Source organism: Chiloscyllium plagiosum, unplaced genomic scaffold (genome assembly GCF_037043375.1).
Source record: "Chiloscyllium plagiosum isolate Xiang-an unplaced genomic scaffold, Cpla_swu_hap1 HiC_scaffold_1, whole genome shotgun sequence".
Lineage (NCBI taxonomy): Eukaryota > Metazoa > Chordata > Chondrichthyes > Orectolobiformes > Hemiscylliidae > Chiloscyllium > Chiloscyllium plagiosum.
In genome coordinates, this window is record NW_028270139.1 from 48,791,674 (window position 1) to 48,803,845 (window position 12,172).

General features: G+C 40.4%; 1 protein-coding gene across 1 annotated transcript in view; it reads left to right on the forward strand.

The window, feature by feature from the left end:
• lap3 (leucine aminopeptidase 3) overlaps positions 1 to 11,568 on the forward strand; it is a 63,026-nt gene extending 51,458 nt beyond the window's left edge. The window contains exons 11-13 of the mRNA XM_043694323.2: positions 3,091 to 3,170; positions 4,793 to 4,902; positions 10,836 to 11,568. Of these exons, the coding sequence (XP_043550258.2) occupies positions 3,091 to 3,170; positions 4,793 to 4,902; positions 10,836 to 11,031 (386 nt within the window). The 3' untranslated portion in view covers positions 11,032 to 11,568. The remainder of the gene's footprint in view (positions 1 to 3,090; positions 3,171 to 4,792; positions 4,903 to 10,835) is intronic.
• The last annotated feature ends 604 nt before the right edge of the window (positions 11,569 to 12,172 follow it).

Sequence of the window (12,172 nt, forward strand, 5' to 3'; positions counted from 1 at the left end):
TCTTCGGCCCAACAAGTCCACACTGCCCCTCCAAAGAGCAACCCACCCAGACACATTCCCCTACCTTTACACCTTTACCCCTTCACCTAACACTATGGGCAATTTAGCATGGCCAATTCACCTACCTGCACATTTTTGGACTGTGGGAGGAAACCGGAGCACCTGGAGACAACCCACGCAAACATGGGGAGAATGTGCAAACTCCACACAGACAGTTGCCTGAAGCAGGAATTGAACCCGGGTCTCTGGCTCTGTGAGGCAGTAGTGCTAACCACTGTGCCGCCCAGTTATGGTAGGGGATTTTAACTTTCCAAACATCGACTGGGACTACCATAGTGTTAAAGGTTTAGATGGAGAGGAATTTGTTAAGTGTGTACAAGACAATTTTCTGATTCAGTATGTGGATGTACCTACTAGAGAAGGGACAAAACTTGACCTACTCTTGGAAATCAGGCAGGGCAAGTGACTGAGGTGTCAGTGGGGGAGCACTTTGGGGCCAGCGACCATAATTCTAAACGTTTTAAAATAGTGATGGAAAAGGATAGACCAGATCTAAAAGTTGTAGGCAAGAACTTTCAAAAGCTGATTGGAGGCAGATGTTTGCAGGTAAAGGGACGGCTGGAAAATGGGAAGCCTTCAGAAATGAGATAACAAGAATCCAGAGAAAGTATATTCCTGTCAGGGTGAAAGGGAAGGCTGGTAGGTATAGGGAATGCTGGATGACTAAAGAAATTGAGGGTTTGGTTAAGAAAAAGAAGGAAGCATATGTCAGGTATAGACAGGATAGATCGAGTGAATCCTTAGAAGAGTATACTTAAGATGGAAATCAGGAGGGCAAAAAGGGGACATGAGATCGCTTTGGCAAATAGAATTAAGGAGAATCCAAAAGGTTTTTACAAATATATTAAGGACAAAAGGATAACTAGGGAGAGAATAGGGCCCCTCAAAGATCAGCAAGGCGGCCTTTGTGTGGAGCCACAGAAAATGGGGGAGATACTAAATGAATATTTTGCATCAGTATTTACTGTGGAAAAGGATATGGAAGATATAGACTGTAGGGAAATAGATGGTGACATCTTGCAACATGTCCAGATTACAGAGGAGGAAGTGCTGGATGTCTTGAAACGGTTAAAAGTGGATAAATCCCCAGGACCTGATCAGGTGTACCCGAGAACTCTGTGGGAAGCTAGAAAAGTGATTGCTGGGCCTCTTGCTGAGATATTTGTATCATAGATAGTCACAGGTGAGGTGCCCGGAAGACTGGAGGTTGGCAAACATGGTGCCACTGTTTAAGACGGGCGGTAAGAACAAGCCAGGGAACTACAGACAGGTGAGCCTGACCTCGGTGGTGGGCAAGTTGTTGGAGGGAATCCTGAGGGACAGGATGTACATGTATTTGGAAAGGCAAGGATTGATTCGGAATAGTCAACATGGCTTTGTGCGTGGGAAATCATGTCTCACAAACTTGATTGAGTTTTTTGAAGAAGTAACAAAGAAGATTGATGAGGGCAGAGCAGTAGATGTGATCTATATGGACTTCAGTGAGGCATTCAACAAGGTTCCCCATGGGAGACTGATTAGCAAGGTTAGATTTCATGGAATACAGGGAGAACTAGCCATTTGGATACAGAACTGGCTCAAAGGTAGAAGACAGAGGGTGGTGGTGGAGGGTTGTTTTTCAGACTGGAGGCCTGTGACCAGTAGAGTGCCACAAGGATCAGTGCTGGGTCCTCTACCTTTTTGTCATTTACATAAATGATTTGAATGCGAGCATAAGAAGTACAGTTAATAAGTTTGCAGGTGACACCAAAATTGGAGGTGTAGTGGACAGTGAAGAGGGTTACCTCAGATTACAACAGGATCTGGACCAGATGGGCCAATGGGCTGAGAAGTGGCAGATGGAGTTTAATTCAGATAATTGTGAGGTGCTGCATTTTGGGAAAGCAAATCTTAGCAGGACTTATACACTTAATGGTAAGGTCCGAGGGAGTGTTGCTGAACAAAGAGACCTTGGAGTGCAGGTTCATAGCTCTTTGAAAGTGGAGTTGCAGGTAGACAGGATAGTGAAGAAGGCATTTGGTATGCTTTCCTTTATTGGTCAAAGTATTGAGTACAGGAATCGGAAGGTCATGTTGCGGCTGTACAGGACATTGGTTAGGTCACTGTTGGAATATTACGTGCAATTCTGGTCTCCTTCCTATCGGAAAGATATTGTGAAACTTGAAAGGGTTCAGAAAAGATTTACAAGGATGTTGCCAGGGTTGGAGGATCTGAGCTACAGGGAGAGGCTGAACAGGCTGGGGCTGTTTTCCATGGAGTGTCGGAGGCTGAGGAGTGACCTTATAGAGGTTTACAAAATTATGAGGGGCATGGATAGGATAAATAGACAAAGTCTTTTCCCTGGGGTTAGGGAGGGCATAGGTTTAGGGTGAGAGGGGAAAGATATAAAAGAGACCTGAGGGGCAACATTTTCACGCAGAGGTTGGTACATGTCTGGAATGAACTGCCAGAGGATGTGGTGGAGGCTGGTACAATTGCAACATTTAAAAGGCATTTGGATGGGTATATGAATAGGAAGCGTTTGGAGGGACATGGGCCAGATCTGGCAGGTGGGACTAGATTGGGTTGGGACATCTGTTCGGCATGGACGGGTTGGGCCGAAGGGTCTGTTTCCAGGCTGTACATTTCTATAACTCTATGAACTCCGTAGTCTGCACAGCCACTTCAAAGGGCAATTGAATCAACCATGCTTGTGTATTTCTGGAGGCACATGTGGGCTAGGCAAGGTTTGAATGTTCAATATTCCTTCCTTCAAGGACATTAGTGAATTAATTGTATTATTACAACAAAATCATTTTTTATTTCTAGTTGTTTCTAAAAAAAAGTTTGAATACATAATCTGCAATAATAGAAGTGGAATTTGTCAACTTTGGATTATTAGTTCTGACACCTTATTCCAGTAATCTAATCACTGCCTTATTGTGACACCAGAGACTTCATGTCTTAAATAGCCTCAGGTATTGTTTTCAGATAAACACTAGTTTTGAAACAAAATCAAATTCCAGTAATTTTATTTGTGTTAATTCACAGGTGCGATGGATGTTGCCCTTGGATCAGCAGCTACTGGGGTTTTCACCAATTCCGACTGGTTGTGGGGACTCCTCAGACAAGTAAGAATCATTTGCGCAATGTTCTTTGCCAAATGTCATTTCTACTTCAAACCTGTTCAACATTTGAGACAAGTACTAGTTCTATAGCCCTATACTCATGTGAGAATTCAGGCTTGAAGGAGGTGTAGGTAGGAGATAGAGCTGAAGTACTGTTTTCCATCCTGATTTTGCCATTTAAGTTCTCAGAAAGAACAACCAGTCACCATTCTCGTGTGTCTCTGTTAAATGACCAAGCATTTTCTACCTTTGCCTATACTGTACAATGATATTGTAACATCAGTGTGAATTTGTGAATAATAGTCTAGTTGCCCATCAGATTAATCAGACTAATTTTAGAATTACTTGTCAATAGCACTATATGAATCGACCCTGCATATAAAGCCTCAAAATCATGTTTTTACTTATACTCAGCTTATATGGCTACCCTCCTTTTCAGCTACAATATGCTGTACTTGCATTGGTTAGTCACCTCAATTTTTCATCCACAAATAAATGTTTTATTTACTGTTAAATTTATAACTGGAATGCAGTAGACAAAATGGACTGTGTTGTGAAGATGCAGAAGTTTAAGACATGCTCACACTTTATACTTTTGGACCCAATTTTCCCAGGCTTCAAAGGTCAGTTTATATGTCAACATTTATGGTGCAGACCTCGTTGCAATACAGAGGAACCTCGATTATCCGCACGAGATGGGCGGGCACTATTTCGTTCGGATAATCAATTATTCAGATAATCAATTTTACCTTAAACAAGGGAAACCATACTGATCTAATACAATGCTCTACCGGAGAATTTGTTCAAATCTATAATTTTAATGAGTCTGCTATTTAAACAAACTAATCCTCACAGTTTGCAAATTACAGGTTAAAATGAGAAGGGCTTACCATCACATAAATACTGTATGTCAAGTCCCAGCATTAAACAAGGTCCTGAACAGCTTCTACGATCGCAAGAGCATTTGTCAGTTTCCGGGAATTCAGTCTCATGATAGAAAGACAGAAGCCCGACCTTGTGCATGCGTTTAAGTTCTCAGTTTGTTTTTAATGAACAGCCCGGTAAAGTGATGGGAATACCCTGCAAAACATCTACTTTTGCAAAGGGCTGTGTAACAACCCTACCTAAAAAGTATCCAGTCACTGATGCTTGAGCTGCTTGTGTTTCTTTGCTTTTGCCAGCCTTTTCACGTGTTTTTCAGTACAGGTAAATCAAATACACTTACCTCTTTGATGTAATGTTTTTGTGGGATCTTGAAATTTTCTTCAATAATTGAGGTCCCTCTGTAAAGCCACAAGCCCTTCTGAATGAAATTTTGCAATAAAGTATTTAGAAGTCAAATGTTTTAGTTTATTAGTTGATGCAGTATTATATTAATTTGTAACAAGACATGGCCATTTTTACATCAAGTTCTATCTCGCCTTCAGGCCCTTCATTTGAATTTGAGTGGATCCTTTATTCACCTTTTTCTGTTTTTAAAGTGTAATGTTAATAGTATGAAATAAAGCTTTTCATTGAGGATTAGGTCCAAGTACTGTCCTTTCTTGGTATTTGGATAGTGGAGTTCATACCTTAATTTGTGTAATTCTGACCATAATTGGTGATGCTGATATGTTCTTGTTTAGGCAAGTGTTGTGACTGGAGATCGAGTGTGGAGGATGCCACTTTTTCAACATTACACCAGGCAGGTCACAGAATCGCAACTGGCAGACCTGAACAACATTGGCAAATACAGGTGAATATGGTATCATGTCCGTAATTCAAATCCAGTTTTACTTTGCTTATTCTGTTTTGTGGCTTTAAAAGTAGCTAATATGGAATGTGGAAAAATAATCATAGAAACAGGCTTATGTAATTCAACTGTTTGAACTTTTATTGTTATTCACTGAATCACAGCTAATCTGTATCTTAACACCATCCTCCTGGCTTACTTTAAATCCCTTAATATCCATGGCTATCAAAAATCCATCTGTCTTAACAAAAGAATTCTACCCCATGACCCACACACAATCAGATGTGAAATTCCTCAACCTAAACCATTCATGTAGCACGTCCTGAGCAGAGAATTTCTACATGCTGATGATATGGTACTGGTTGTCCAGAGAGAAATCCACCTCCAAAGGCTAATAGATAACCTATCCCGAGCAAATTGTGGGTGTGGGATAGAGTGTTGTGTTTCCACCTGTGATTGTTTCTGGTGGTGCTGTTGAGTTCAATCAGAAAATTCTGCGCAATTTCATCAACAGATGCCTAAGAGAAAAACAACGGAACGAGGACATGCCGCAACCCAAAGGACTAGCCACACTACCATACATCAGGAGCATTTCAGAACTGACAGCCAGACTACTGCGACCACTAGGACTTATAACAGCACACAAACCAACAGTCACTCTCAGACAACAACTCACCAGAACGAAGGACCCGATACCCAGCATGAGCAAAACTAATGTAACAAAATCCCATGCAAGGACTGCACAAAACACTATATAGGACAAACAGGAAGACAGCTAACGATCCGCATCCATGAACATCAACTAGCCACGAAACGCCACGACCAGCTATCCTTGGTAGCCACACACGCAGACGACAAGCAACATGAATTTGACTGGGACAACATTACCATTATAGGGCAAGCCAAACAAAGAACAGCCAGGGAATTCCTAGAAGCATGGCACTCATCCACAAACTCCATCAACAAACACATCGACCTGGACCCAATATACCGGCCACTACAGCGGACAGCTGAAACTGACAACCGGAAGCGGCAGGGACAGGCCACTATAAATGCCGGAGGAAACACCACAGAAGCGCTTCACAGGAGGCTCCCAAGCACTGAGGATGTCACCTAGACAGGGGACAAAACGTTTGCAACAAAAATTTCCAGCTCGGCGAACAAAACCACAACAGAAAATTCTGGTACCTTGGATCTACAATATCAGACAACCTATCCCGTGGGGAAGATCTTGGAACAGAAATCCTTTTTATTCATCAGTTTAAAATTCTCATCCTTGTATTCAAATCTATTCCTGGCTTCACCTTCCTATCTGTGACCTTTTCCAATCTGACAAGTTCCCAAGAACTTGGGTGACCAGCCTCACCCCCATTGTTGACAACTATGCCTTTAACCATCTTGGAACCATCCCACCCTTAGTTCCTTTATACCTCCACCTCTCTCATCTCTCTTTGAAGTGCTCTTAAAACTCACGTCTTTGACTAAGCTTTTAGTCAACACTTCTAATAATACTCTGGAGCAGTATTCTTTTAACATTTGAAAATTAATTAATGGGACATAGACCATAATTCATCACTCTTAATGCCCCTGAGAAGGCATCTTGAACCACTGCAGTCCATAAGGTGAAAGTATGGTGTCAGTGCTATTATGGGGTAAGTTCCAGGATTTTGACCCAGCAACAGTGAAGGAATTGCAATAGAGTTCCAATTCAGGATAGTGGAAAAGGAGGGTAGCTAGTATTTACAGTAGGAAAGGAGAAAGTCCTGAGGAAACTCATAGTGGATTAGGGAGAGGGATTGAATAAAATTTATGTAAATAAAACATCAGCAATGAGGTAATTAATGGAATTAAAGAGTGTCAAATCCCCAGGTCCTGACAGTTTTCATCCAAGGGTGTTAAAGGAAGTAAGGGAGCACATTGTAGGTGCCCTAACTATAATCTTTCAGAATTCCCTAGGTACAGCTGTCGGCTGTTTGGATTGAAAATTGCATGTTACTTTGCTTTTTAAGAAGTGCAAAAGAGGAAAACCAGGAAGTTATGGATCATCTAGGCTAAAATCTGTGATGCAAATTGTTGAAAGATGGGGTAACTGAATGCCTGAAAAATTTCAGTTGACAGGGAAAGTTAGCATAGGTTCATGACAGGTAGGTCATGCCTAACAAACCTCATTGAAGTTTTTTGAAGAGGTGACGAGAGGTAGTGGACAGGGGAATATCTATGGATGTTATTTAAATGGACTTTGAGAATGTATTTGATAAAGTCCCACATGAGAGATTTAAGGTAAGATCTCACAGAAATACTGACGTATAAGTAAATTGGTTTAGTGGCAGGCAACAGAAAGTAGGGATAATGGGTACATATTCAAGTTGGCAGAATATGGCCAGTGGTGTTCCACAAGTGTCTGTGTTATGGCTTCAGTAATTCATATTATTTATTACTGACTTGGATTTAGCATAGAAAGTCATATACCCAAATTGACTGAAAGTTGGGTTGTATTGTAGACAATGTAGATGATCGTATAAAATTACAAAGGGTTATTGACAGACTAAGTGATTGGGCAAAACTGTAGCAGATTGTGTTCACTTTAACAAGTGTGAAGTTATCCATTTTGGACAGAAAAAGATAGATCAGGATACTTTCCAGATGGCATGAAGTTAAATACAGTGATTGGCTGAATAGACTTTTATAACATCACAAGCAAGTTCAGAAGACAATCAAGAAAGCTAATGGAATGCTGGCCTTTATATCTAGAGGACTGGAGTACAAGGATGCAGAAGGTTTGTTGCAGTTATACAAAAAGCTGGTTGGATCCCACTTGGAGCACAGAGAGCAGATCTGGCACCACACACTCTGAATGATAAAACAAAAAACTGCAGATGCTGGAAATCTGAAACAAAAACAGAAATTGTTGGAGAAACTCAGCGGGTCTGGCAGTATCTGTGGACAGAAAGCAGATGTTTTAAGTCCAGTGATCCTCTACCAGAACTGATAAGTGCTAGGTCAAGGTGGTATTAATGCTCTTGATAGGTGTGAGGAGAAAGGAAGAAGTGAATGGATAGGCAGAGATGGAGCCTAGAGAGAGAGAACAACAAGCAGTCAAAGGGATGGATGATAATATGCTGGGAAGCAAGAAAAACTGCTAATGGAGACTATTAGTGAATGAAAATGGGTTGGCAATGCTGAAAGTTGCCCACGTCATTGACAGAACCCTGGGTTTGGGGATGCAAAGGACATGGAAGAAGGTGTTCGTGATAGGGAGTTGGGTGGGATGCTTTTTGAAGGATCAGTGTGGTCTGCTTCCATGCTATAGGTATTCTATGATTCTGTGAAGGTGAATGCAAATTCTTCAGCCATATATTTTGCATTAATGTGTGAGGTTCCCCATCAATGAGGGTGAGAATATTTATGGAGCCTCCTCCTTCAGTGATTAGTTTAATTGTCCATGACTATTCATGACTGGATTTTTAAAAAATTCATTTTTGAAATGTGGGCATCGCTGACTGGCCAGCATTTATTACTTGTCCCTAGTTGCCCTTGAGAAGGGGGTGGTGAGCTGCCGCCTTGAACCGCTGCAGTCCACCTGCTTTGGGTTGCCTGACAAGACCATGAATGAGGGAATTTCAGGATGTGGCAGGATTGTCGAACTTAGATCTAATCCATGAGCATTAGAAAAGGAGTAAGCCATTCAGCCCTTTGAACTACTCCAGCATTCAATAGCACCACGACATTCCTGCCCTTTCCCTGTAGTCCTTGATTCTGCTATTGATAAAGATTCTGTCTATTTCAGCCTTAAGAATATACGAGAACTCGGCCCCCACAGCTTTCTGTGGCAAGGAGTTCCAAAGACTCTCAACCCTCTGAAAGAAAAATATTTCTCCCCATCTCTGTCTTAAATTGCACACCTTTACTCTGAGATAATGCCCTCTGGTCCTAGACTCTCCCGTGAGGGGAAGCATCCTCTCAAACTTCACCCTGTCAAGTCCCTTAAGAATCCGGTACATTTCAATGAGATCATCTCTTATTCTTCTTGACTCCAATGAGTAGAGTCACCATCTGTTTAACCTTTGCTCATAAGACAATCCCTTCATTTTTGAGGGATTTTTAAACTTTTTTTTATCGCATACAGCTTAGGCTGCTTGCATGCTACTAGTCCAGTGTTGTAACTTCACTAGGTTGACACCTCATTTTTAGGTATCCTGGTACTAATAGGTGGTAATCAGCATTGCTTACCCATGTTTGATTTGAGACCTCAAGGGAGTTGGAGTCAGGTCTGTTTGGTCAGCTCCCTCCCAACTATGTACCACTATGCTGCCACCTGTGGTGGGACAGGACCTATCGGGGACCTTGTTGATGGTATCTGGAGCTTTGAGTGTATGAATACTTGAGAATGACTAAGTCAAACTGTTGTTTGACCAGTCTTTAGGACAACTGTCCTAATTTTGGCACAAACCCCCAAATATTAGTAAGGACTTTACAAGTTTGACAGGATCTTTGCTCGTTCATATATGCTGTTTTCATTTCTTGTGATTTGGTCAATGCTGGCTGGTCCATTCAGTTGAATTCCTTTATTTATTTTATGTTGAATTATTTATATTGTTTGATGTTGAGTCTTTAATTTTGTTTTGTAATATCTTCGTGAAGAGCTCTGAAACGTTTTCTACATCATGGTACTTATGAAAATACAAATTGGTAATATTACGTATCTAAGTGAGAGATTATTTTGATTTTATGCAGATCACACTATAGAAACATTTTTATCTTATAACCATTCCTATATAAAGGAGAGATGAGAGCTATGTTGTGGACTTCCCTGGAAGTCTGTTCTTTCAGATTTTCAGCTTGCTCTTAATTTAGACTGTACACAGGAAGAGGCCACAGCAAGGTTTGCGATTCAGGGTCAGATGGTATTATCAGTAGCCCCAACAGCATTTTTGTAAGAACCTGTGCTGTCATTGCTAGTTCCTTATTTTGCCTACATGTTCATTCTTGATCGTACAGTTTGTAGATGACTATTTCAAGTTGCATTTTAGGGAAATTAGCTTCAATCAGGTCTGAGACTCGGTTTTCTTGTAGACACTTAACTGTTCTGAACAATTATTTCATATTTGTGCAGCAAACAATTTTTTTTTTCCTGAATGTGGCTGTTTCATCCACCCTCTCTCTTTGAGGTACTGTTGGAGATCCCTGGTGATCAGCAGTTTCACTGGATCTCCCATCTATTCCATACACCCAGTTGTCCTAAATCTCCAGTACAATTAATAGTGGTAATTCCCTAATGAGGTCTGATCGTGAAAATTAGACCTTAGCTGATGCCATTAAATGGTTGGAGTAGCCCTGCTTGTCGCTAGGCTTAAATATGAACCACATGAAAATCTGCCCCACAATGTATAGCAAAAGATGTCTTCAAGTTGAAAGATTTGAATGCAATGCCCTGAATTCTGCTGTGTTGTGTGCCCCTGCGTACAATGATGAGAACTGAATGTAATTAAATTATAAATGTTCTTATACCGCAGCAGAAAACAATTGTGTTGTACGATTAACATTAAACGGTTGGAAGACCATATTGCTCACTGTTCATAAAGAATCAAAAATTTCAAGCCATTCTCTCACCTAATGAAAGTGAAATATTCAAAAGGAGCTTGTTAATTTTATCTGAATTATTGCAGTGATGACCAAATGAAACAGTCACCCAAAAGACCTGCCCAGAAATAGCATTCCTGTCTGTGTTTCACTTGATCATCAAATGGGCATAATAATAAAAATATGAGCAGAAATTATATGGAGAAAAATGGAACGAAGATTAGTTTTTTTTTATTCAGCTTTTTCTGTGAATCTTTGAGGAAGATGATTTCTAATTTATAAAAATCCATGGTAAAAGTTTAAAGTATATTTGTTGCCACTTGGTAATTTCACTGTGCTTTGAAATGTTCCTGCAGGTCTGGTGGTGCATGTACAGCTGCAGCATTCCTGCGAGAGTTTGTTACAGCCCCTCACTGGGCTCACCTTGACATAGCTGGTGTTATGTCAAACAAAGATGAAGTTCCATATCTGCGGAAGGGAATGGCAGGAAGACCAACCAGGACGTTAGTGGAATTTACAGCCTACCTGAGTCAAGAAAGCCAAAATTCTTAAATCGTCCTTTTAAAGATACGCCCAGTTTTTCTTTTATATGTTTTAATTACATTGGTTTCATGATTTCATTGCCCCTTTTGTATCTTTGATGAAACTTAAGTTTTGATTTTTTTTTTCTTTTTGCATGTGGAAAGATGGTTCTTATATCAAAAAGGATGCAAGATTTTATCTTACAAACTCTGTTAAAGAAGAATCTCATCATGATTGACACTTGTTTATGGAGGCTTTATTGGTGACTTTTGTCTCCCCCAAACCATAACTTCTATTATTCATCGTGCGACTATTCACTTTATGTTAAGAGGATAACTACTTTTCAGCAACACAAAATCTGCAGTGTTCCCACGGCCTTTTTCAGATATTGAAAGAGTAAAATCCTATGGACTTTGATAATTAATGATCATTGTTGAAAAGTATTTGTTACAAGAAAAGCTGACATGTGGATCAGGCATTCAATATAGTTAAACACGAGTATTTTTGTAATGTTGTAATATTCAAAATGAAGACGTTAGCCAAAACAATAAAGAAGAATAAACCAGATGTAACAAATTCTAACTGCTCTCAGTTGTAATTGCAAAACTTAGAATATTGACAGTTACACTCAAAGGATCTCAAATTAATAGATGGAGAATAATTCCTAAAGGTAGGCAGTATCAATCTTCAGCAGAAGTATATTTACTAGGGTAATTAGAAGCATAGAAAATGTATGACAGAGAAGGAGCCCAGTTGTCTTGTCTTATTTGTACTGACCAAAATGGTCTATCCAACATAATTCCATTTTATCATATAGCTCACGACACTTAAAATGCATATAGAACATAGAACAATACAGCACAGAACAGGCCCTTCGGCCCATGATGTTGTGCCGAATATTTGTCCTAGCTTAAGCACCCATCCATGTACCTATCCAATTGCCACTTAAAGTTCGCCAATGATTCTGACTCTGCCACTCCCACAGGCAGCGCATTCCATGCCTCCACCACTCTCTGGGTAAAGAACCTACCCCTGACATCTTCCTTATACCTTCCACCCTTCACCTTAAATTTATGTCCCCTTGTAACACTCTGTTGTACCCGGGGAAAAGGTTTCTGATTGTCTACTCTATCTATTCCTCTGATCATCTTATACACCTCTATCAAGTCAC